General features: G+C 66.0%; 2 protein-coding genes across 2 annotated transcripts; one reads left to right on the top strand and one right to left on the bottom strand.

Annotated features, from left to right (window-relative positions):
- Positions 1 to 1460: 1460 nt before the first annotated feature.
- On the top strand, positions 1461 to 9452 carry ALG3 (ALG3 alpha-1,3- mannosyltransferase). The gene is made up of 9 exons (XM_029062718.2): positions 1461 to 1664; positions 5098 to 5197; positions 5950 to 6097; positions 6222 to 6382; positions 7199 to 7319; positions 7522 to 7727; positions 7827 to 7903; positions 8649 to 8793; positions 9251 to 9452. Exons 1-9 carry the CDS (start codon positions 1469 to 1471, stop codon positions 9450 to 9452), a joined length of 1356 nt encoding a protein of 451 aa, XP_028918551.1. The 5' UTR covers positions 1461 to 1468.
- A 235-nt stretch (positions 9453 to 9687) lies between these two features.
- Positions 9688 to 22838, bottom strand: VWA5B2 (von Willebrand factor A domain containing 5B2). The gene is made up of 19 exons (XM_029062707.2): positions 22665 to 22838; positions 22399 to 22563; positions 21561 to 21780; positions 21087 to 21247; positions 20022 to 20153; positions 19810 to 19928; positions 19466 to 19621; positions 18579 to 18689; positions 17395 to 17603; positions 17198 to 17309; positions 16107 to 16292; positions 15297 to 15501; positions 14873 to 15207; positions 14562 to 14787; positions 13656 to 14021; positions 12787 to 12924; positions 12495 to 12693; positions 11685 to 11793; positions 9688 to 10535 (listed from the first exon to the last, which is right to left on the bottom strand). The coding sequence occupies exons 1-19, from the start codon at positions 22801 to 22803 to the stop codon at positions 10146 to 10148; spliced, it is 3678 nt and encodes a 1225-aa protein (XP_028918540.1). The 5' UTR covers positions 22804 to 22838; the 3' UTR covers positions 9688 to 10145.
- Positions 22839 to 23147: the final 309 nt, after the last annotated feature.

The raw sequence follows: 23147 nt of genomic DNA, 5'->3' as shown, positions 1-23147 counted from the left end.
TGCTAAAAGCTGGGAGGAAATAAACTGTGGTATTTGTTAAGCGCTTACTATGTGCAAAGCACTGTTCTCAGCACTGAGGGATACAAGATGATGAGGTGGTTCCACGTGGGGCTCACAGTCTTCATCCCCATTTGACAGATGAGGTAACTGAGGCACAGAGAGGTTAAGCGACTTGCCCGAGGTCACACAGCTGACAAGTGGCAGAGCCGGGATTAGAACCCGTGACCTCTGACTCCCAAGCCCGGGCTCTTTCCACTGAGCCACGCTGCTTATAATAGTACTCATGGCATCATCAAGTGCTTATTTTCGTGGCTCAGTGGAAAAGAGCATGGGCTTCGGAGTCAGAGGTCACGAGTTCGACTCCCGGCTCTGCCACTTGTCAGCTGTGTGACCGTGGGCGAGTCACTTCGCTTCTCCGGGCCTCAGTTACCTCATCTGTAAAATGGGGATTAACTGTGAGCCTCAAGTGGGACGACCTGATTAGCCTGTATCTCCCCCAGCGCTTAGAACAGTGCTCTGCACATAGTGAGCGCTTAACAAATACCAACATTATTATGTTGTACCCGGCACTATACTAAGCGCTGGGGTAATTAATGTTGGTATTTGTTAAGCGCTTACTATGTGCAGAGCACTGTTCTAAGCGCTGGGGTAGACACAGGGGAATCAGGTTGTCCCACGTGGGGCTCACAGTCTTAATCCCCATTTTACAGATGAGGGAACTGAGGCACAGAGAAGTTAAGTGACTTGCCCACAGTCACACAGCTGACAAGTAGAGACCAGCGGTGTTACGCGCTGACTTTGTGCAAAGCACTGTTCTAAGCGCTGGGGGGGGGGATACAGGGTGATCAGATTGTCCCACGTGGGGCTCACAGTTTTAATCCCCATTTGACAGATGAGGTATCTGAGGCCCAGAGAAGTGAAGTGACTTGCCCACAGCCACCCAGATGACAAGGGGGCAGAGCCGGGAGTCGAACCCATCACCTCTGACTCCGAAGCCCAGGCTCTAGTCCAGTGCTCTGCACCTAGCAAGCGCTCAATAAATACTAATGAATGAATAGAACCGTGCTGTGCACCTAGTAAGCGCTTAACAAATACCAACATTATGATTATTATTAATAAACAGCAGACGTGGGCCGGCTGAGACCCTGAGAGAAGCCCTGGGTCGGTCCTGCTCAGCCCAGGCCCCGCGACCACATCATGGTCTGGGAAGGGGCAAACACGTGCTCCCGCCCTCGCGCATGCGCGCTGCCGGCTCCCTGCGCATGCGTTCTCCCCCTCCCCCGCTTTGCGCGCTGCCGGCCCACTGCGCATGCGTCCCCCCCTGCGCGCGCGCCGCCGGCGCCCCGCGCATGCGCCGCCGGCGCCCCCGCGCATGCGCCGCCGGCGCCCCCGCGCATGCGCCCGGCGTCCCGCCGCCGTCGTCGTCGGGCGGGGAGGGGGGGAAGAAGGAGGGCGTGTGGCCGGCAAGATGGCGGCGGGCCTGCGGAAGCGGGGCCCGGCGGGGGTCGGGGCGGGGTTGGGGGCCCGCTGGGGACCGCAGGCGCGGCGGGTGTGGGGGGCGGGCCGCCTGCTGCTGCTGGAACCCCGCTACACGCCGCTGGTGGCCGCCTGCCTCTGCCTGGCGGAGGTGGGCATCAACCACTGGGTCATCCGCAGGGTGCCGTGTGAGTGGCGCGCATGCGCGGGGCGGCCGGGGGCGAGTGCGCGTGCGCGGGGCGGCCGGGGACCGAGTGCGCCTGCGCGGGGCGCCAGGACCACCCGGACCTTGCCTTCTCCATCCTGGATATAATCATAATGTTGGTATCTGTTAAGCGCTTACTACGTGCAGAGCACTGTTCTAAGCGCTGGGGGAGATCCAGGGTCATCAGGTGGTCCCACGTGAGGCTCACAGGCTTCATCCCCATTTGACAGATGGGGGAACTGAGGCCCAGGGAAGCGACTTGCCCCAAGTCACCCAGCTGCAAGTGGATTCGAACCCACGACCTCTGACTCCCAAGCCCGGGTTCTTTCCACCGAGCCACACTGCTTCCCTTCTATGCTGCTGATCTGTGCAGCAGCAGCATCCTGGTGGTATTGGTTAAGCGCTCCCTAGGTGCCCAGCACTGCTCTAAGCGCTGGAGTGCATACGAGGTCAGCAGGTTCATCCATTCGATAAGAATGATGGCATTTGCTAAGCGCTTACTATGTGCCCAGCACTGGTCTGAGCGCTGGGGTGCATACGAGGTCACCAGGTTCATCCATTCAGTACTCATGATGGCATTTGTTAAGCACTTACTACATGCCCAGCACTGCTCTGAGCGCTGGGGTGCATACGAGGCCCCAGGTTCATCCATTCAATAATCATGATGGCATTTGTTAAGCGCTTCCTACGTGCCCAGCACTGCTCTGAGCGCTGGGGTGCATACGAGGTCACCAGGTTCATCCATTCAGTACTCATGATGGCATTTGTTAAGCGCTTACTACATGCCAGGCACTGCTCTGAGCGCCTGGTTGCATACGAGGTCACCAGGTTCATCCATTCAATAATAATGTTGGTATTCGTTAAGCACTTACCATGTGCCGAGCACGGTTCTAAGCACTGGGGTAGATACAGGGTAATCGGGTTGTCCCACGTGAGGCTCACAGTTAATCCCCATTTTACAGATGAGGGAACTGAGGCACAGAGAAGTTAAGCCACTTGCCCACAGTCACACAGCTGACAAGCGGCAGAGCCGGGATTCGAAGTCATGACCTCTGACTCCCAAGCCCGTGCTCTTTCCACCGAGCCACGCTGCTTCTCGATAATCATGATGGCATTTGTTAAGCGCTTACTATGTGCCCAGCACTGCTCTAAGGGCTGGGGTGCATGCGAGGTCACCCGGTTCATCCATTCAATAATCATGATGGCATCTGTTAAACGCTTACTGTGTGCCAAGCACTGTTCTAAGCACTGGGGTGCATACGAGGTCAGCAGGTTGATCCATTCGATAAGAATGACGGCATTTGTTAAGCGCTTACTATGTGCCCAGCACTGCTCTGAGCGCCGGGGTGCATATGAGGTCACCAGATTCATCCATGCAATAATCATTTCTTAAGCGCTTACTATGTGCCAAGCACTGTTCTAAGCATGGCGGTGCATACGAGGTCACCAGGTTCATCCATTGGATAACATCATTATTATTATTACTGCCCTAAGCGCTAGGGTGCATACGAGGTCACCAGGTTCATCTATTCAGTAATCATGGCGGCATTTGTTAAGCGCTTACTATGTGCCCAGCACTGCTCTAAGCGCTGGGGTGCGTACGAGGTCACCAGGTTCATCCATTCAGTAATCATGATGGCATTTGTTAAATGCTTACTATGTGCCAAGCACTGTTCTAAGCGCTGGAGTAGGTACAGGGACTGTGTACGTGGGGCAACCTGACTCCCCTGTATCTCCCCCAGCGCTTAGAACAGTGCTCTGCACATAGTAAGCCCTTAACACATACAAATACCAACATTATTATCACGTTGTCCCACATGGGGCTCACAGTCTTCATCCCCATTTGACAGTTGAGGGAACCCGGGCACAGAGAATAATAATCATAATAATGATGGCATTTGTTAAGTGCTTACTATGTGCAAAGCACTGTTCTAAGTGCTGGGGTTGATGAAAGGTAATCAGGTTGTCCTACGCGGGGCTCACGGTCTTCATCCCCATTTTACGGAAGAGGTAACTGAGGCCCAGAGAAGTGAAGGGACTTTCCCAGAGTCCCACAGCTGACAAGTGGTGGAGCTGGGATTTGAACCCGTAACTTCTGACTCTCAAGCCCGGGCTCTTTCCACTGAGCCGCACTGCTTCTCTGGTATTTATTTAGCGCTTACTGTGTGCAGAACACTGGACTAAGCGCTTGGGAGAGTACAGTTCAGCAACAGGTAGTGACAAGCTGTGTGACTTTGGGCAAGTCACTTCACTTCTCTGTGCCTCAGTTACTCATCTGGAAAATGGGGATTAAAACTGTGAGCCCCACATGGGGCAACCTGTTCACCTTGTATCCCCCCAGCGCTTAGAACAGCGCTCTGCACATAGTAAGCGCTTAACGAATACCACTATTATTCATCTCTGCCCGGCAACGGGCTCCCAGTCTAGAAGGTTGTCCGACGTGGGTCCACCGTCTCCATGCCCATTTTACAGATGAGGGAACCGAGGCACAGAGAAGTGAAGTGGGGCTCGCCCAAGGTCAAACAGCCGACAGTAATATTAATGATGGTATCTGTCAAGGGCTTACTGTGTGCCAAGCACCGGGGTGGATCCAGGGTGATCAGGCTGTCCCGCATGGGGCTCACGGTCTCCGTCCCCCTTTCACGGATGAGAGAACCGAGGCACAGAGAGGCGAAGCGGCTTGCCCTGGGTCACGCAGCGGACAAGTGGCAGAGCCGGGATTAGAACCCGGGTCGTCCGGCTCCCAGACCCGGGCTCTTGCCTCTAAGCCTCGCTACTTCCGTTGAGCCATTCGTGCGTGCAGAGCACTGCACTAAGCACTTGGAAGAGTACAGTCGAACGATAAGCAGACTCTTTATAGACAGGGAATGTGTCGGCTACGCAGCGCCGTGTGGCGGGCAGAGCACCGGCCCGGGAGCCAGAAGGCCCTGGGTTCTAATTCTGCCTCTCGTCTGTTGTGTGACTTTGGGCAAGTCACATCTCTTCTCTGGGCCTTAGTTCCCTCATCGGTAAAGTGGGGAGTAAAACTGTGAACCCCACGTGGGACGGGGACTGTGTTCCACTGGTTTGCTTGTATCTTCCCCAGTCCTTAGTACGGCGCTTGGTACGTATTAAAATCTTAGCAGATACCGTGACTATTAATATTACGTTGTCGCGTCGTACTCTCCCTCCCGCTTAGTACGGTGCTGTGCACACAGTCGGCGCTCAATAAATACCCCTGTTTAATTCCGGTCCCTGGAGCCCTTTGCACAGCTTCAGAGCTCCCCGCCTCGGGCTGCGGCCCCCCCCCCCCCCCCGGCCCCCGGCCGCCGACTGGGACGGCCTGGGACTGTCCCCCAGGCGCTTAGTGTTCGGCACAGAGTAAGCGCTCAGTAAAGACGACCGACTGATGGATCGCGCCTGTTTCCCGCCCGCAGATACCGAGATCGACTGGAAGGCCTACATGGCCGAGGTGGAGGGCGTGATCAACGGCACCTATGACTACACCCAGCTCCGGGGTGACACCGGGCCCCTCGTGTGAGTGTCTCGAGGGATGTGGGGGGCCGGAGGGGGGCCCGTCCGCTGTGTGACCTCGGGCAAGTCGCTTCACTTCTCCGGGGCCTCGGTTCCCTCGTCTGTAAAAAGACCGTAAGCTCACTGTGAGCAGGGAAGGTGTCTGTTGCATCGTACTCTTCCAAGCGCTCAGCGTTCTGCACGCCGTAAGCGTTCAGTAAACACGGTTGAGCCCCCCCCCCCGTGGGACAGGGACTGTGTCCAACCTCATTAGCTTGTATCTACCCCGGCGCTCAGTACGGTGCCTGGCACATAGTAAGCGCTCAACAAGTACCATTTAAAACAAGGAAGAATGGGACCGACTTAGTCCTGGAGCGGACAGGAGAGCAGCGCAGGTTCAGAGCAACTGACGGGTCCGGAGGCGGCGGGCCGGATCGGGACGGGCCGAAACCCAAATTCCTGCCCGTCCGGCCCGGGCTCGGGTGCCGCCCGGACCCGCCCGCGGCCCAACGGCTCCCGCGCCGCCCGGCACACGTGGTTTCTTCTGTCGGGGTGTGCGGTTTTCTGTGGGGATCGCGGCGGCGGCGACCCCCCGCCCCCAACCACGGAAGTTAGGTCCAGGCCCCCCGCGCCGGGGTCCCGGCGCTCCGCCGGAGCCGGCCCGGGCCGGGGGGGTGACCGGAGCCGGGGCGGGCGGGTCGAGACGGGCACTTGGAAGCCCCTCGGGATGGAGTCTCGTGGCCCGGAGGGCTCAGACGCGCCTTCCCGTGCCTCAGCTACCCCGCCGGCTTCGTGTACATCTTCATGGGCCTGTACTACGCCACGGGCCGGGGCACGGACATCCGCCTGGCCCAGAATATCTTCGCCGGCCTCTACCTCGCCACCCTACTGCTCGTCTTCCGCATCTACAGCCAGACGCGCCGGGTAAGACCCCCCCCCGCCGGAGGGAAAGGGCTCGGGGCGGGAAGGCCGGAAGACCGGGCGGACGGGGGTCACGGGGGGCGGAGAGGGCGCGGAGAGCGGAGCCCTGCCCCTCCGACCCCCGCAGGTGCCCCCGTTCGTGTTCTTCTTCATGTGCTGTGCCTCCTACCGCATCCACTCCATCTTCGTGCTGCGGCTCTTCAACGACCCCGTGGCCATGGCCCTGCTCTTCCTCAGCATCAACCTCCTGCTCGCCCAGCGCTGGGGCTGGGGCTGCGGCTGCTTCAGGTCGCCGTCCCCTCCGCTCCCCGCCTCCCGCCGTCGCGCCCTCCTCCCCGCCGCCCCTCCAGCCCCGTGGAGCCCGGGGTGGAGCGGGAATAATGACGACGATGACGGTATTGGTTAAACGCTTACTGTGTGCCAAGCACCGTTCTGAGCGCCGGGGCAGGAACGAGGTAGTCAGGGGGTCCCACGTGGGGCTCCCGGTCTTAATCCCCATTTGACAGATGAGGGGACTGAGGCCCAGAGAAGTGAAGTGGATTGCCCGAGGTCACCCGGCACGCAGGTGGCGGAGCCGGGATTAGAACCCATGACCTTCTGACTCCCTGGGCCGTGCTGACTCCATTACGCCACGCGAAGGGGCGGCTGGCACGGGGTTCGTAGAGCAATTCTTGGAAGAAAATTCCCCACCGTGCCCTCCTCCTGGCCCCGTCCTCCTCCGGCTCGGCCCTTAGCACCGGTGCTTAGAACGGCGTCCGGCCTAGTAAGCGCTTAACAGACGGCACCGTTCTCGTTATTAGCCCATCCCCGAGCCGAGCGTGACGGCGGGACCGCCCCCCCCCCCCCGCCCCGCCTCCCCAGCCGTCCTTCCTGGGAGGGTGAACCCCCCCCCAGCCTCCTAGTTTGGGTCAGTTGGCCAGGGGCCGGACTCTGGAATGGGGCCGGGGGCGGGCGAGGCCCCCGCGGTTTGTTCCGGCGGCCGAGGGCAGTGACGGGGTCGGTGCGGGGGGGGGGGAGGGGTCTCGGGGAGTATCGGGGTGGACGGGTGCAGGATCCCCGTGGCTGATGCCCCCGCCCCCCCCTTCTCCCCGCCCCCGACAACAGCCTGGCCGTCTCCGTGAAGATGAACGTGCTGCTTTTTGCCCCGGGGCTGCTGTTCCTCCTCCTCTCCCACTTTGGTCTCCACGGGGCCCTTCCCAAGCTGGGCATCTGTGCCCTCCTGCAGGTACTACTGGGCCCCCGCCCGCCTCCCCCCTCTCCCCCCCCCCCCCCTTCTCCGTCCCCCAAACCAAGCTGAACCAGGGCTCTTCCTCGGGCCTCCCTGAAGCGACTCCTGGGGCGGCGCGGGCAGGCGAAGGCGGCCCCGGGAGGGGGGCCCGAGCCCCTGCCCCGCACTGGGCCTTGCCAACCCTGCAGCCCGTCCTCAGGTGGCCCTCGGACTGCCCTTCCTCCTGGAGAACCCAGCGGGCTACCTGTCGCGCTCCTTCGACCTCGGCCGCCAGTTCCTGTTCCGCTGGACCGTGAACTGGCGCTTCCTGCCCGAGGCCTTGTTCCTGCACCGGGCCTTCCACCTGGGGCTGCTGGCCGCCCACCTGGGCTTGCTCGTGCTCTTCGCCCTTCGCCGGTGGCTCGGGTGAGCCGGGGCCCCCTCCCCCGCGGGCCTCGGAGGGCGTCCCGCGGGCCGGGGTGGCGCTTCGGGGTTCGGGGACTCAGCTCCCTCCTTCCCCCACAGCTCAGGAGAGAGTGTGCTGTCCCTGCTGAAGGACCCCTCGCAGCGGAAGACCAGACCCCAGCCCCTCACGGCCAACCATATCCTTTGTCTGCCCGGGCCTCCTCCTCCGGAAGGCTCACCGGGCCCTTCGGGTTCGACTGAGGGGGGGGGCGGGGGCAGAGTAATAATGATGGCATCTGTTAGGGCACCGTGCTGAGCGCCGGGGTGCGTTGAAGCCAGTGGGGTCGGACGCAGTCCCTGTCCCACGTGGGGCTCACCGTCTCGACCCCCGTTTTACAGCTCGGGGCTCAGTGGAAAGAGCACGGGCTTTGGAGTCATGAGTTCGAGTCCCAGCTCTGCCCCTTGTCGGCTGTGTGTGACTGTGGGCGAGTCACTTCACTTCCCTGTGCCTCAGTTCCCTCATCTGTAAAATGGGGATTAAGACGGTGAGCCCCACGTGGGGCAACCTGATCCCCCTATGTCTCCCCCAGCGCTTAGAACAGGGCCCGGCACATAGTAAGCGCTTAACAGATACCAACATCGTTATTATTATTACAGCTGAGGGAACTGCGGCCCAGCGAAGCGACTGGCCCGAGGTCACGCGGCGGACGAGGGGCAGAGCCGGGTTGAGAACCCATGACCTTCCGAGTCCCAGGCTCTAGCCGCGGCGCCCTGCCGCTTCTCCATATTGTCTCTGTCGCCGGATTGTACATTCCAGGCGCCCAGTGCAGTGCCCTGCGCGCAGTAAGCGCTCGATAAATACGATGGAATGAATGGAGAGTCCGGGGTCCTACCCAACAGAGCAGGGGGTCGCCAGGAGCCTCGACCTTAACGGCTCCGCACAGATCGTCTCCGTCCTCTTCACCTCCAACTTCATCGGCATCTGCTTCAGCCGCTCCCTGCACTACCAGTTCTACGTCTGGTACTTCCACACTCTGCCCTACCTCCTGTGGGCCGCGCCCGCCCGCTGGTTCACCCATCTCCTCAGGTAGGGAGCGGCTTCCCGGGCGGCGCTCTGCCGCCCGAGCCGAGAGCGAAGGCTGGGGGAAGAGCGGGAGGAGGGCCGGGAGAGGGGCTGCGCCGGAGTCGGGGACGATGCTGACGATCACCTCGATCCATAATTACGGTATACAGTGCTCGCGAGGGGCCGGGCACCCTACCGGGCGCCGAGGTGGACCAAGCGAATCGGGCGGGGCGCGGCCCCCGGGCCCGCGTGGGGCTCACCGTCTCCACCCCCGTGCTACGGATGAGGTGACCGGGGCCCAGAGAAGTGACGCGGCCCGCCCAGAGTCGCGCAGCGGACAAGTGGCGGAGCCGGGATTAGAACCCGTGACCTTCCGACTCCCCAGCCCCGGGCTCCGACCGCTGGGCCGTGCCGCCGGACTCGGGGTGGGCCCGCCGGGACCCCGTCTCCTGCCTCCGCCCACTCTTTTCCCTTCCCTCAGGCTCCTGGTGCTCGGACTGATCGAGCTGTCGTGGAACACCTACCCGTCGACCTCCTGCAGCTCCGCCGCCCTCCACGTCTGCCACGCCGTCATCCTGCTACAGCTGTGGCTACACTCTTCTGCCCTGCTGAAGCCCTCCCAGCCCCCCAAACCCGGCAGGAAGATCCAGTGCGCCCCCCCCCCCCCCCGGACCCTCTCCTAGGGGCCCGGCTCTCCACCCCGCCCCGGGGCCCCGGCGGGGTCGACAGACGCCGCCGAGTGCGCATCCGACTTGTGACTAAATCTGGCCGAGCCCCCGGCCGTAGGCCGCCTTCCTCGTCGGGGTCGGGGGGCGTCCGGGAGCCCCGGCAACCGACACTCGGGTCTCGTCTCGGCGAACCCCCGCCCCCCCCGCCCTCGGCGTCGGCCACCGCGCTCCGAAGGAAGTCCGGTGCGCGACGGGTCCCCAGAGGCACTTTATTGCGGCAGACGGCGTCGGTTCCGTCCTCCGCGCCCCCCCTCCGGCAGAAGAGACATCTCTCCGGCCACCGGACGGAGAGGACCCTCGGACCGACCGACTCCCTGCCGCCGAGCCCTGCCGGGAGTGATGTTTGCCCGCCCTTTGCAGAGAGGGAGGGGAGAGGGCAGGGCGGACGAGAGCGCGAGCTCGGGCGGGGAGGGACGGGGGGAAGGCGGGCACTTTCCGTGATCCGTCGCGCTCCCCCGAGCGTCCGGTGCTCCGCGCGCAGCGAGCGCTCAATAAAAGCCCATCGGTCGTGTGATCGGACGAGGCCGGAGAGGGAAGAGGTGAGAGCGGCGACGGGGCGAGGGCCGGAGCCCACCCGCCGGACTCTAGGGGTCCCGGCCGCGGGGGAGCGGGGCGGCCCGTCCGGACCCCCGGTGTCCGGCGGTGGCGTCAGGCGTCGGTGGAGCGGAGCCGGTGCGGCCGGGGGTCCCGGCGGCGCAGGAGCAGGAAGAGCGCGCGGGCGGCGGCCTTGAGGGCGTCGGGGCGGAGGCCGTCGGGGAGGGTCTGCGCCCGCAGCCAGCCGTCCGCCTTGGCCGCCGTCAGCTCCCACTCTCCGAAGGTGGCGGCGCAGCGGTGCTCCAGCCAGCCCAGGGCCACCGCCGTGGCCCAGCTCCGGCCCCGCAGCTCCTCGGCCCCGCCGGCAGGGGGCGGCGCGCAGGGCGGGGGCGGCCGGTGGGCGGCGAAGGGCGAGGCCCGGCGGAGCTGTTCCGGGGGCATCCGCACGGCGGCGCAGAAGAGCCCGTCCAGCCGGAAGGAGCCCGCCGCCTCCTGCTGCCGCACCTGGCCGGGCCGGCAGGGGGCGCTCGGCTCCGGACCGAAGGAGCCTCGCGCCGACGCGCCGCCAGGGGGCGCCCCACCGCCCCCCATCGGGCCGCCAGGGGGCGCTCCGCTCCAGCCCTCCCCGACGCTTACTACATAGCCCGGCCTGCGCTCCACGTAGTAAGCGCCCCACGGACCCCATCGTCATCCCCTACTCCCTGTGCCGTACCCTCCCAAGCGCTCACCACTGCGCCCTCTGCCCGTAGTAGGCGCTCAGCCGCCCACCGCGCTCTCGGCACGTACTGAGCGCCCAAGCTACGTCCCTGCAGTTGATTGGTTCACATTAACGTCTGCCGCCCCCCCCCCCCCCCCCCCACCGGACTGGATGCTCGTCGTGGGCGGGGAGGGCGTCTTAGTGTCGTGCTCTCCCCGGCGCTTACTACAGCGCTCTTTGCACGCAGGGAGCGCTCAAGGTGCGTCTCTATCATTTATAGGTGATTTATAATTTAGTTACAATTCAATTAACAATTCCATTATAATCTATGATTATGCTTTACGGCTAGAATTCATCCATATTATTGTCCGTCTCCCCCCCACCCCCCCCCGCCCCTAGACTGTAAGATCGTTGTGGACGGGGAATGTATCCCACGTGGGACAGCCTGTATCTCCCCCAGCGCTTAGAACAGTGCTCTGCACATAGTAAGCGCTTATCAAATACCGACATTATTATTATCTGTTTACCGCTGTACTCTCCCAAGCGCTCGGTACAGTGCTCTTTGCACGCAGCGAGCGCTCAAGGTGCATCTCCGAGTTATTTATTCTTATTTAATGTCTGTCCCCCCCCCCCCCAGACTAAACTCACTGGGGGCAGGGAATGTATCTGTTTACGGTTGTACCCTCCCAAGCGCTTACTACAGCGCTCTTCGCACGCAGTAAGCGCTCAGTGTACATACCTGTAATCTATTCGTACTAACGTCCGTCTCCCCCTCTAGACCGTAAGCTCGCTGTGGGCGGGGAACGCGTTTATGGTCGTATTGTCCTCTCCCCAGTGCTCAGGACAGTGCTCTGCACACCGCTGGCGCTCAATACATAGGATCGAAAGGGGTCGGGCCGATGGGGGGAAGGGAGGGGCTGGCTAACCGCACCTTCCCCCGTACCGGGTGGGCTCACCAGAGGCAGATAGTCGGGGTCGCCGCCGACCCCGGGTTGCTCCGCTCCGCCCGGCCGTCCGCGGAGCCGCTGCCTCAAGCCGAGTCCCTTCCGCGGGCCGGAGCCGACCCTGGGAGGAAGAGGAGGAGGAAGAGGACCTGGAGGGTGGGAAGAGCCGGTTTGGGGGGCAAGGGGGTGCTGAGGGGTTGGTTGGGCAGGAGCAATGGGGCCTAGGGAACCGGAGAAGCAGCACGGCCTAGTGGCTAGAGCACGGGCCTGGGTTCTAGTCCCAGCTCCGCCGCGTCGCCGCCGTGACCACGGGCGAGTCGCTTCTCTGCGCCTCGGTCCCCTCAACTGTCAAAAATGGGGATGAAGCCCGTGTGCCCCATGTGGGACGGGGCCAAGGAGAAGCAGCGTGGCTCCGTGGAAAGAGCCCGGGCTTGGGAGTCGGAGGTCGTGGGTTCGGGTCCCGCCTCCGCCGCTTGTCAGCTGGGTGACTTTGGGCCGGTCACTTCACTTCTCCGGGCCTCGGTTCCCTCATCCGTCAAATGGGGATGAAGACTGTGAGCCCCACGGGGGACGACCCGATGACCTCATATCCCCCCCCCCCAGGGCTTTGAACGGTTGCTTGGCACGTAGTAAGCGCTTAACGGGTAGCACCGTTATTATTATTATTAACCGGTACGTACCCCAGCGCTCAGTATAACGCCTAGCACAGAGTAGGCGCTTGACAAATGGATGCCACAGTGACGACTATTACTGGGAGTGGGCAGGAGGGGCGGGGAGAGAAGAGCCGAGCGGCCCACCCGCCTCCGCCGGCTGAGCCTCTACCTGCTGAGGCCGTTCTCCCCGGGGCCGGCGGAGGATCCGTCGGTGAGGCCTGCAACGTGGGTCGAGGTAAGTGCGGCCCGCCCGCCCGGCCACGCGGCCCTCGGAGGGTCCGGCCGGGGCAGGGCGCTACCCTCGGGACAGTCAACGGCGTCCGACGAAGCCTCGGAGACGGGGGAGGCCGCGGGGGGCTCCGAGGGCTCTGCGGAGAAAGGGGGGGTCGGGCGGGGGTCACCGCGGCGGGACGAGGGCGGGGGCCGGTGGGGGCCGGGGGGCGGGCGAAGGGGACTCGTACCCACGCTTCGCACTTGCAGGCCGGCGGGGAGCGCCTCGTGGGTGCGGGCGTCCACGGCCACCGGGCAGGTGAACAGAGAGGCGGCGGCGCTGGCCTTGCTGGTCTGGAGGGCGCGAAGGCGGAACTTCCGGGAGGGGCCTGCCCAGGTACAGGTACGACACACGAGGACGGGACGGGACGGGGGGGACTCAGATCCCACCGGGGAGGCTGTGCCCCGTTACTGTCTTCCCTCCCTGCCCTTCCTTCTGCCTTTCCCCTCCCTCCCTGTCCTCTTTCTACCCATCTCCTCCCTCCCTGCCCCTCCTACTCACCCCTCCCCTCCATGCCCCTATTTCTACCCTACCCGTTCTTCCTTGCCCCCCATCCTCTCCCTGCCCTCCTCCTCATACCCATCCCCTCCCTGCCCTCCTTCTACCCATCTCCTCACTGCCCTCCTTCCGCCCCTTCCCTCCCTGCCCTCCTTCCTCCCATCTCCTCCCTGCCCTCCTGTCCATCCCCTCCCTGCCCTCCTTCTACCCATCCCTTCCCTGCCCTCCTCCTCCTGCCCATGCCCTCCCTGCCCTCCTTCTACCCATTTCCTCGCTGCCCTCTTTCTACCCATTGCCTCCCTGCCCTCCTCCTCCTACCCATTCCCTCCCTGCCCTCCTCCTTCTACCCCTTCCCTCCCTCTTTGCCCCCTTCTGTCCATCCCCTCCCTGCCCTCCTCCTTTAACCTTCCCCTCCCTCACACCCTCGTAACCATCGCCTCCCTCCTCGCCCCCTTCCACCCCCTCCCTGGCCCTCCTACCCCTCCCCTGCCCCCCTCGCCCCCTCGTGCCCACCCCCTCCGCCCCCGCCCCTCCCCGCGGCCCTCCAGTTCTCCGACTGACCGTGGCGGGCCCCGCTCCGGCCCCCTGCTCCGCGCAGGGCGAGCTGCTCGTTGTCCCTGACCACCGAGGCCGCGGCCAGCCGGTGCAGCGCCTGGTCCCACAGGTCCGCGCCGGCGGGGGGCGGCGGGGCGGGGGGGTGCCCGGGCCCCAGCAGCGCCTCCAGCCCGGCCCCCGCCTCCCAGCAGACGGGCCGCCCGTCTCGCAGGGCCCGGATCACCACGTGGCAACGCGGGCCCGGGGGCGCCGGGGACCCCGGGCCCTCGGCGGGGGGCTCCTCCTCCTCCTCCTCAGGAGGCCCTGTGGCGAACAGGAACGGGGGCTCCACCAGCATGTCCCACTCCAGGGGGTCGGGCGAGAGGAGGGTCTCTGAGGAGGGAAAAGCGCAGGGTTTAGCGAGGTTTCCCAAGGAAACTCTGGATCCGCTCCCAGAACGATGGCAGACGGGGAGCGGGGCCCCGTGGGAGAGCCGCGTCCGTGCCGTCGCGGCGGGTCGGAGGCGACTCGACGGCACGAGAAGCCAGGGAGAGGTCTCTGATAACGGTGGTATTTGTTAAGCGCGTACTCTGGGCCAGGCCCCGTGCCGAGCGCCGGGGTGGATACAAGCAAATCGGCTTGGACGCCAGTCCCTGTCCCGCACGGGGCTCGCGGCGGGACGTTCTCCAGATGACTGAGGGCCGGAGAGGCCAAGGGATTTGGCCGAGGCCACACGGCAGACGAGGGGCAGAGCGGGGATTAGAATCCGTGACCTTCTGACTCCCAGGCCCGGGCTCTCTCCGCTAGGCGACGCTCCTCCCTCCCCTCCCTACGCCACACTAGGAGGGACACCAGCGACGCTATCCCCTCGCCACGTCCGTCCCTCTCGCTCTCCCTCTCCCGTCCAGGGCGGCGAGTCTTTCCGTCCCTCACCCGAGTCGTCCGGGCCGCTCGGCGACGGCCCCGGCTCGGAACCCGGGCCTTCCGCTGTCCCCGCAGAGGACCGGTTCCTCGGACGGCGGCGGCTGTGGGGCGAGGGCCCCGGCTCTCCCCGGGGAGAGGAGAAGCCGCGCCCCGCCGGTGCCGCCCCACGCCGCCGGGCCCCCTCCCGCTCCGGCCTCCTCGCCGCGTCCGCCGACTCCGCCGCCAGGGCCGGGGCCTGCCGGGATGGAGCGGAGGGTCGGGTCGGGCCGGGGCGAGGGGCCGGCGGCGCCCCCTCCCCCGGGCCCGGAGACCCCGCTCACCGAGGCCGGGGCGGCGGGGGCCGGCGGGGCGGTCGGGGTCGGGGTCAGCGGGCAGGAGCGGGAGGCCGGGCCGACGTCCCCCAGGCTGCGGCGGCCCTGCTGGGAGGGCGGCACGGCGGGGGCGCGGTCCTCGGGGGAGGCGGGACCCTGAGAGCCCGGGGACTCGCTGCCCCCGGTGGAGCCGGGCCCGGGCTCGGGCTCGGGGCTGGCGGAGCAGAGGGTCAGCACGTACTGCTCCCGGATGTAAGACGACTGGAAGATCCGACGCCAGACGGCCAGGTCCGGCGGAGGGTCGGGCCCGGGGTCCGCGGCCGGGTCCGAGGGGACGTCCGCGCCTGCCGGGACGGATGGGCTGGACCGGACTGGACGGTCCTCCCCGGGCCTGCTCCGGCCCCCCGGTCCGCCCCCCGAGATCCGCACTCACTGGGTTCCGAGCCCCCCGGGCCGGACGGTCCCGCCGAGGCGGCGCTGGTGAGCCCCGGCGTGTCGGTGGGGTCGGTGGGGTCGGTGGGGTCGGCGGGGTCCGTGAGGTCCGAGCCCGGGCCGGCGGCCGACGGCCCCTCCTCCGGGGACGGGAACGTCGACCCGCCCGAGCTCCGGGCCGGGCTCCTCCAGACGGGCTCCCGGGCCTGAGAACGGAGCGAGCGTCGCGAGCAGGATCCGGGACCGGGCGACCTTCACGCAAAGAGTCGGGGATCCCAAGGGCCTTACGGGAGCGGGCCGGGACCGAGAACGGTGCTCGGCCCGTGGCGGGCGCTTGACGAATACCATCGTTATCAATAAGGAAAGGTCCCGGGTCGGGACTGACGGCAGACCCGGGGCCGGGACGGAGGATGTGGGGAAACGAGGGGCGCGGCCCACGGACGATGACTCTTCCCCACCTTCGGAAGCCTTCCTGAAGGCACGAAGCCTCCGAGGGGCCTTCCCCGACCGGGCCCTCCTCTCCCACTCGGAATCGGACCCTTCCTTCACCCCTCCCTCAGCCCCGGGGCACTCGGTCCCTAATCAATTGATTTCTCTAAACGCCTCTCTCCCCCTCCAGCCTGGGTGACCTGGCCGTGGGCAGGGGACGCGTCCACCGACCGTCACGCTGCCCTCTCCCGAGCGCTCGGTACGGAACGTCACACGGAGCGAGCGCTCGATCAGCCTGACCGACGGACTGATGGAAACGGGGGCCCAGACGGGCCGCGGCGACGAGCGCCGGGCTGCCCGCCCTCCTCCGCCTCGTGGGTACCTCGGGCGGGCGGGGGCGGAATCCGTCCACGCGGAAGAGGACGCAGTATCCGAGGAGCCGGTCCCCGGGGTACAAGGCGGGGATCTCTCGGGGCGTGAGCAGCGCCTCCACGGCGTCGGGCACGAACCAGTCCACGGCGATGTCGCTCAGCGCCGGCTCCAGCGCCGTCCTCAGGGCCCGCACCAGCTGCGGAGGGGCCGCGGACCACCGACCCCTCAGATCCCCGGCGGCGGGGGGGGCGTGCCCACCCGCTACCTCTCACGTTCTACTTGCCCGACAATTAGAATAACTGTTAAGCGCTTACTACGCGCCAGGCGCTGTACTAAGCGCCGGGTCGAATAAAGCAAATGGGGTTGGACGGAGTCCCTGTCCCACGGGGGGTTCACGGCCTCCATCCCCATTTTACAGATGGCGTACCAGAGGCCCAGAGAGGTGAAGTGACCTGCCCCAGGTCACGCGGCAGACGAGGGGAAGAGCCAGGATTAACGCTCAGAACAACGTTCTGTGGATAGACCCCGGGGGCCGGACGTCAGAGGTCCTGGGCTCTAATCCCGGCTCTGCCGCTTGTCTGCTGTGTGACCTTGCGCAAATCCACTGCCCTTCTCTGGGCCTCAGTTCCCTCATCCGTAAAATGGGAGTTGAGACTTTGAGCCCCAAGTGGGACGGGGACTGTGTCCAACCCGATTTTCTTGTATCTACCCCAGCACTTAGAACAGTGTCTGGCACATAGTAAGTGCTTTAAAAATACCATCAGCGTCATCATTATTATTTTATCATTATTAAATGCCCCCGATTGAGCCGTCCTGGCCTCACCCTCTCCTCTACCCCTGTATCAGCAAGGACGACGGGAGGGGGACGTGGGGAGGGGGAGGCCGTTGAGGGTGGGGTTTCATTCAGTCAGTGGTGTTTATTGAGCGCTTACTGTGTGCAGAGCACTGTACTAAGCGCTGGGAACGTACAATTCGGCAACAGGTAGAGACCATCCCTGCCCAATGAGGGGTTTGGGCAGCTGGGGGCTGGCAGGGGGGGCGGATGGGGCCCGGGCCGGGGTGCGAGGCGGGGCAGGGCGGGGCCCCGTCGGGGCGACTCACCGCGGGCTGCAGCCTCTTTCCCGGGCCTAAGAAGTAAGCGCGGCCCCGACTGAGAGCGGCCAGACCGCGGAGCAGGCGGCGGCAGGCGGGGCCCAGCCCGAAGCAGAAGCACCTGTGGGGCGTCGGGGATCCGTTGGGCCCCGTGGGGGTCTCTGCCTCCCCCGGCCCCCTTCCCGGCCGCCGCCGCTCCCCATCACCTGGCCGCGCCTCCTTGCTGGCGCACGAGGTCCAGGGCGCGGCGCGTGGCGGCGGGGGCGGGGGCGGCGGCCGTGAGCAGGAAGAGCTGGCGGGGGTGACCCCGCTGTCCGGGCCGCCCCAGGCCCCAGCGCAGCGCCGCCGACACGTCGGGGGCCTCCGGGCCCGCCTGCAGCGCCTCGATGCCGTCCCAGGCCCGCTGCGCCGTGTCCTGGGGGAGGAGGCCCGACTTCAGGATCTGGCCGGGGAGCCCCGGGGTTCCGCGCTCCCCTAGGCGCTCAGTACGGCGCCCGGCGCGTTCGTTCCTTCGGTTGCATTTACTGAGCCCTTACTGTGTGCAGGGCGCCGTACTAAGCGGTCGGGGAAGTGCGATAGGACGATAAACGGCGACACTCCCTGCCCGCGGTGAGCGGAGGATAGGAAGTGCTCGATAATAACGACGTTGGTACTCGTTAGGCGCTTACTCTGTGCCGAGCACCGTTCTAAGCACTGGGGTAGACGCACGGGGGAATCAGGTTGTCTCTCGTGGGGCTCCCAGTCTTCATCCCCATTTTACAGAGGAGGTCACTGAGGCCCAGAGAAGTGAAGCGACTCGCCCGCAGTCCCGCAGCTGACAGGTGGCAGAGCCGGGATTCGAACCCATGACCTCCGCCTCCAAAGCCCGGGCTCTTTCCACTGAGCCACGCTGCTTCTCTCGATTGGAGGCCCACGGGGCGCCCCGGCTCGATGCGGACAGGAAACGCGTCTGCTGCTTGTGATGCTGTGCTCTCCCCAGCGCTTAGTACGGTGCTCCGCCCACAGTAAACGCTCAGCAAATACCGCCGGAACGACCGAATAATAATAACAATGGTACTGGTTAAGTGCTTCCCTCGCGCCAAGCACCGTCCTAAGCCCTGAGGCAGATACAAGTTCATCAGGTTGGACACAGTCCCCGTCCCACATGGGGCTCACGCTCTTCATCCTCATTTTCCGGAGGCCCAGAGAAGGGAAGAGACTCGCCCAAGGGCACGGAGCAGACGCGAGGCGGAGCCGGGATTAGAACCCAAGTCCTTCCGACTCCCGGGACCGGGCTCAATCCACTGAGCCGTGCCGAATGAACGACCCCCCCGTCGGCCCTGTGCACGGTAAGCGCCCGATGACCCCGGGAGGGGCCCTCGGGGCGGGCGGGAGGGACGGGAGGACTCACGTCGTCGCAGGGGAGGCTGCGGGGGAACAGGGCCTGGACCGACGAGCCGAAAGACGCGACGTTGATGAGCGTCTGCGGAGGGAGCGACTTGACGGCCAGGAGAAGGGCGTCCTGCGGCAGGCGGAAAGGGAGGTCAAGGGCTGCCCCGACCTCCTCCCCGGGCCCCGGGCCTCCCTTTCGATGCTATTTAGTATGGGAAGCGGCGTGGCGCAGTGAAAAGGGCCCGGGCTTGGGAGCCAGAGGTCGTGGGTTCGGATCCCGGCTCCGCCACCTGTCAGCTGACTGTGGGCAAGTCACTTCACTTCTCCGTGCCTCGGTGACCTCATCTGTAAAACGGGGCTGAGGACCGTGAGCCTCACGTGGGGCAACCCGATGACCCTGTATCTCCCCCAGCGCTTAGAACGGTGCTCGGCACATAGTAAGCGCTTAACGGATACCAACGTTATTATTATCGTTATGAGAAACTGCACGGCCTAGTGGCAAGAGCGCCGGCTTGGGTTCTGATCCCGGCTCCGCCCCTTGCGTGCCGCGTAACCCCTTGGGCCAGTCCCTTCACTTCTCTGTGCCTCGGTGACCTCATCTGTAAAATGGGGATCAAGGCCGTGAGCCCCACGGGGGACGACCTCCTCATCACCTTGTATCTCCCCCAGCGCGTAAAGCGGTGCTTGGCACGGAGGGAGCGCTTAACAAGTACCGTTACCGTTATTATTGAGCGCTTCCTGCGCGCAGAGTATTGTAATGAGCGCTTGGCAGAGTACAAGACACCGACACATTCCCTGGCCACGGTGAGTTTATAATCGAGAGACCAACTGGGGTGAGCGGGGGGGGGGGGTGTGGGGAAGGGGAGGGAAGGGGGGGATCTCGCCCGCCGCCCCCGCCCCACTGGCCTTGTACATGGCTCCGGCGCGGTCCAGGAGGAAGAGGACCTCTCTGGTGGCGGCGCCGGGGTCCGGGGGGTCCGACCTGAGGTCCGGGCAGAAGCTGAGCGCCATCACCGGGTTAAACAGGATGTCTTTGTGGAAGCGCCGCTGAAGGAACCACAGCTGCGGACAGAGGGCCGGGGAGGCCGGTGGTCTTGGACCCTGCCTCCGCTCCCCAGCGCCCGCGCGTGCCCCGGTACCCCCGGCCCTCGACGCCCACGGCGGGCCGCCGGACTCCCCCGGCCCGCCCCCCTCCCCCTCTCCCCGGGGGGGGGGGTCGCCTTTCCCCGGGCCCGGACCCCGGTCCGGACCTGGCGGTCGCCGTCGACCCGGACGAGGCGCTGGAAGTCTCTCCGGTCCCGCAGGCGGGCCTCGTACTCGGCGGCGCTCAGCCCGCCCGCCTCCAGGAGCAAGTGCGGCCGGTGGGGCTCTGGGGGGGGGGCGGGAGGGGCGGGGGCTGAGGTGCGTGCGGCCCCCCCCGCCCGGGTCCCCGGGCTCCCAGCCGGGCCCCCAGCCCCCTTACCGCTGGGGTGCAGCAGGATCTCCAGGCCCCGGTCACAGCGGTGGTCCTCGGCCAGGGTGACGCAGATGGTGACGGCGGAGTCGGCGCGCGGGGGGGCGTCAGCTCGCAGGGCGTGGGAGGGGCTCTCCACGCCTGACGGTCGAGGAGAGAACGTGGGAGCGTTAGGCCGCGACTGACGCCGGGCCCCGGCATCAGCCCCGGCAGCAGGACCGGCCCAGCCGGCCGACCCACGAGCCAGCCCCGCGGATAACCCGCGGGGGCCCGTGGGCTAATAATAATGACGACGGTGTGGGCTAAGCGCTTACTGTGCGCCGACCACCGTTCTAAGCACCGGGGTAGATACCGGGTCATCAGGTTGTCCCCCGTGGGGCTCCCAGTCTTGGTCCCCATTTTCCAGAGGAGGTGACAGGCACAGAGACGTGAAGCGACCGGCCCAAAGTCACAGGGCTGACAGGCGGCAGAGCCGGGATGAGAACCCACCACCTCTGACAACCGAGCCCGTGCTCTTGGCGCTAAGCCGCGCCGGAGCCGATACTGCTTCCGACGGCGTGGGCAGTCTGAGGGTCGATGATAGGAACTGCGGTATTGGTTAAGCGCTTACTATGTGCCGGGCACCGTACTAAGCGCTGGGGTGGATAGAAGCAAAGCGGCTTGGACACAGTCCCTGTCCCACGCGGGGCTCAAAGTCTCAATCCCCCTTTCTGCGGGGCTCACGTTCTCAATCTCCGTTTTACCGAGGAGGTGACCGAGGCCCAGAGAAGTGAAACGACTTGCCCAAAGTCACACAGCAGACAAGCGGGGGGGGATCCAGGATCAGAACCCGTGACCTTCCGACTCCCAGGCCCGTGCTCTCTCCGCTACGCCGCACTGCCTCAAGCCGGGGGGGGGGGGGACAATGTCTGACAGCTGGTCGGTGCCGCCCACCACAGCGTTACAGGCCTAGGGGCTCAAGGGCCAGCGGGGCGGGGATCTGGGCTGCAAGAGGCCACGGCGGGGGCCTCGGGCGGAGGGGCGGGCATCCCGAGGAGGGCGGCGCGAACCGGGACGGGGAGGCAGGGTACCCACCGGCTAGTAGGCACGGCCCAGTGACCAACATCTCGAAGGAGAAGGCATAGGGGCCCGGGCAGCGGGCGGGACCGGAGAACACGTCCCGGGGGCCCGGTGGGCCCTCGGAGCTGGGCCCTTCGGCCTGGGGGCTGCCCGTCCCGAAGCAGCCGCTGGTGGGGCTGCGGAGGATGAGCCAGTGTGACCTCTTGATCCCGCAGGACCACCCCCTCCCCACTCTTACTCCTCCTAAAAATCCACCCCGGGGGGGTCAACTGCTAACTCGTCAGCCGCCTACCCCCCCCAAAATCGCCTGCCCCCCAGATCGCCTCGCTCTCCCCTGCTGAGCCTCCCGCCCACTTGGGGCTACCAGCTCAGCCCCTCCCCGGGGCCTCCCTCCCCGGGGGCCTCCCTCCCCGGGGTCTCCCTCCCGGGGGACCCCCCCCCCCCGTTAGAACCAGAGAAGCCGAGGGAGAGAATCACCATAGGCCCAACCTGTCGTCACAGAGCCCGGGGGAGCCGGTGGGCTCGGGGGAGCCAGGGGGTGCCAGGGGGGTGAGCACAGAGGGCAAGGCCACGCACAGTGCCCCATCGGGCCGGGTGGGCAGCTCCCGGCTGCTCCGTAGCGTCACGGTGATGGTCCCATCCGCCGCGACGAAGCCCAGGGGCAGCACCAGCGCGGAGCGGGCCTGAGCGCGGTCTAGAACCAAGTGTCCTGGGCCGGGGCGGGGAGAAATCGTAGGTTAGAAGGGGAGGCAGCGCGACCTAGCCGAGAGAGCCCGGGCCCGGGAGTCAGACGGACCCGGGTCCTAGTCCCGGCTCCGCCGCTTATCCGCTGTGGGACCTTGGGCAAGTCACTTCACTACCCTGGGCCTCAGTTACCCCGTCCGTAAAACGGGGGTGAAGACCGCGCGCCCTCCGTGGGACCGGGTCCGCGTCCGACCTCGTTATCTTGTATCTACCCCAGGGCTCGGAACGGTGCCGGACCGTATTAAGCACTGGGAGAGTACGATTCGCTCGAATCCACCCCGGCGCTCGGTACGGTGCTCGGCACCCGGTAAGAGCCTAACCGTTATTACTGTTCTTATCCTGGAGGCCTGGGTTCTAATCCCCACGTGCCCGCTGCGTGACCTCGGCCGGGTCGCTCGACCTCTCCGGCCCTCGGTTGGCTCCTGCGTACGGCGGGGGTGGGGGTACCCGCTCTCCCGTCCCGCGAGACCGTGCCCGGCCCGCTTGGATGATTTCACCTCCCCGAGCCCTCGGCCCCGGCGCGGGGCGCCCCGCGAGCCCTCGATCGGAACCCGCGGGACGGTCGGGCGGGCAGGTCGCTCACCCCGGGGGCAGCGGCGAGGGAGGCCGGATCCCGGGCTCAGCCCCTGGCAGCAAGGCTCCTCGGCCCGGCGGCTCTGCAGCTCGAAGGAGACTCGCGGACCGCCGGCCACCTCGGCCTCGAGGCCGGACACCACCTCGGCCTCCGCCAGCGGGTACACGAAGACCCCTTGGGAGGGGGGGTCCGAGGCCGGGGGTCGGGAGACGGGCCCGGTCGGGCTCCCCCGGCCCACCGACCTCCCGCCCCCGTCCCCCTCGGCCCCCCCTTACCTTCCACGGGCTCCGACTCCGGGTTGCGGTAAGCGAGTCGGGCCTCGAGGCCCAGGCAGGGCCCGTTGGCACAGGCCCGGACCCGGGAGGCCAGGAGAGGCAGCGGGGTCCAGTTGGACGGGCGGTAGAGGCCCGGCATGGTGCCCCCTTCCCCCTGCCCGACCGTCTGGCCTCGTCAGCCCGGGCCGGGGGGCCGGGGGGGGCAGGAGAAGAAGTGCCCCGCGGGGCGGGGGTGGGAGGAGAGGGGTCGCCCGGAGCAGGAGGGGAGGGGAGAGGGGCTCTAGTGGGTAGGGGGTGGGTGGGGACGGGCTCCAGTGGGCAGGGGCTGGGTGGGGACGGGCTCCAGTGGGCAGGGGCTGGGTGGGGACGGGCTCCAGTGGGTAGAGGAGGGGTGGGCCGGTGTCCTCCGCCTGCCACTCCCGGATTTATCCCCCCGTCACCCGGGGCGATGGCAAGGCCGCAGGCATCGCCGGGCAACTGGAA

This window comes from Ornithorhynchus anatinus, chromosome 1 (assembly GCF_004115215.2).
Source record: "Ornithorhynchus anatinus isolate Pmale09 chromosome 1, mOrnAna1.pri.v4, whole genome shotgun sequence".
In the NCBI taxonomy this organism is placed as follows: domain Eukaryota; kingdom Metazoa; phylum Chordata; class Mammalia; order Monotremata; family Ornithorhynchidae; genus Ornithorhynchus; species Ornithorhynchus anatinus.
This window is presented reverse-complemented; position numbering and strand designations above follow the sequence as displayed.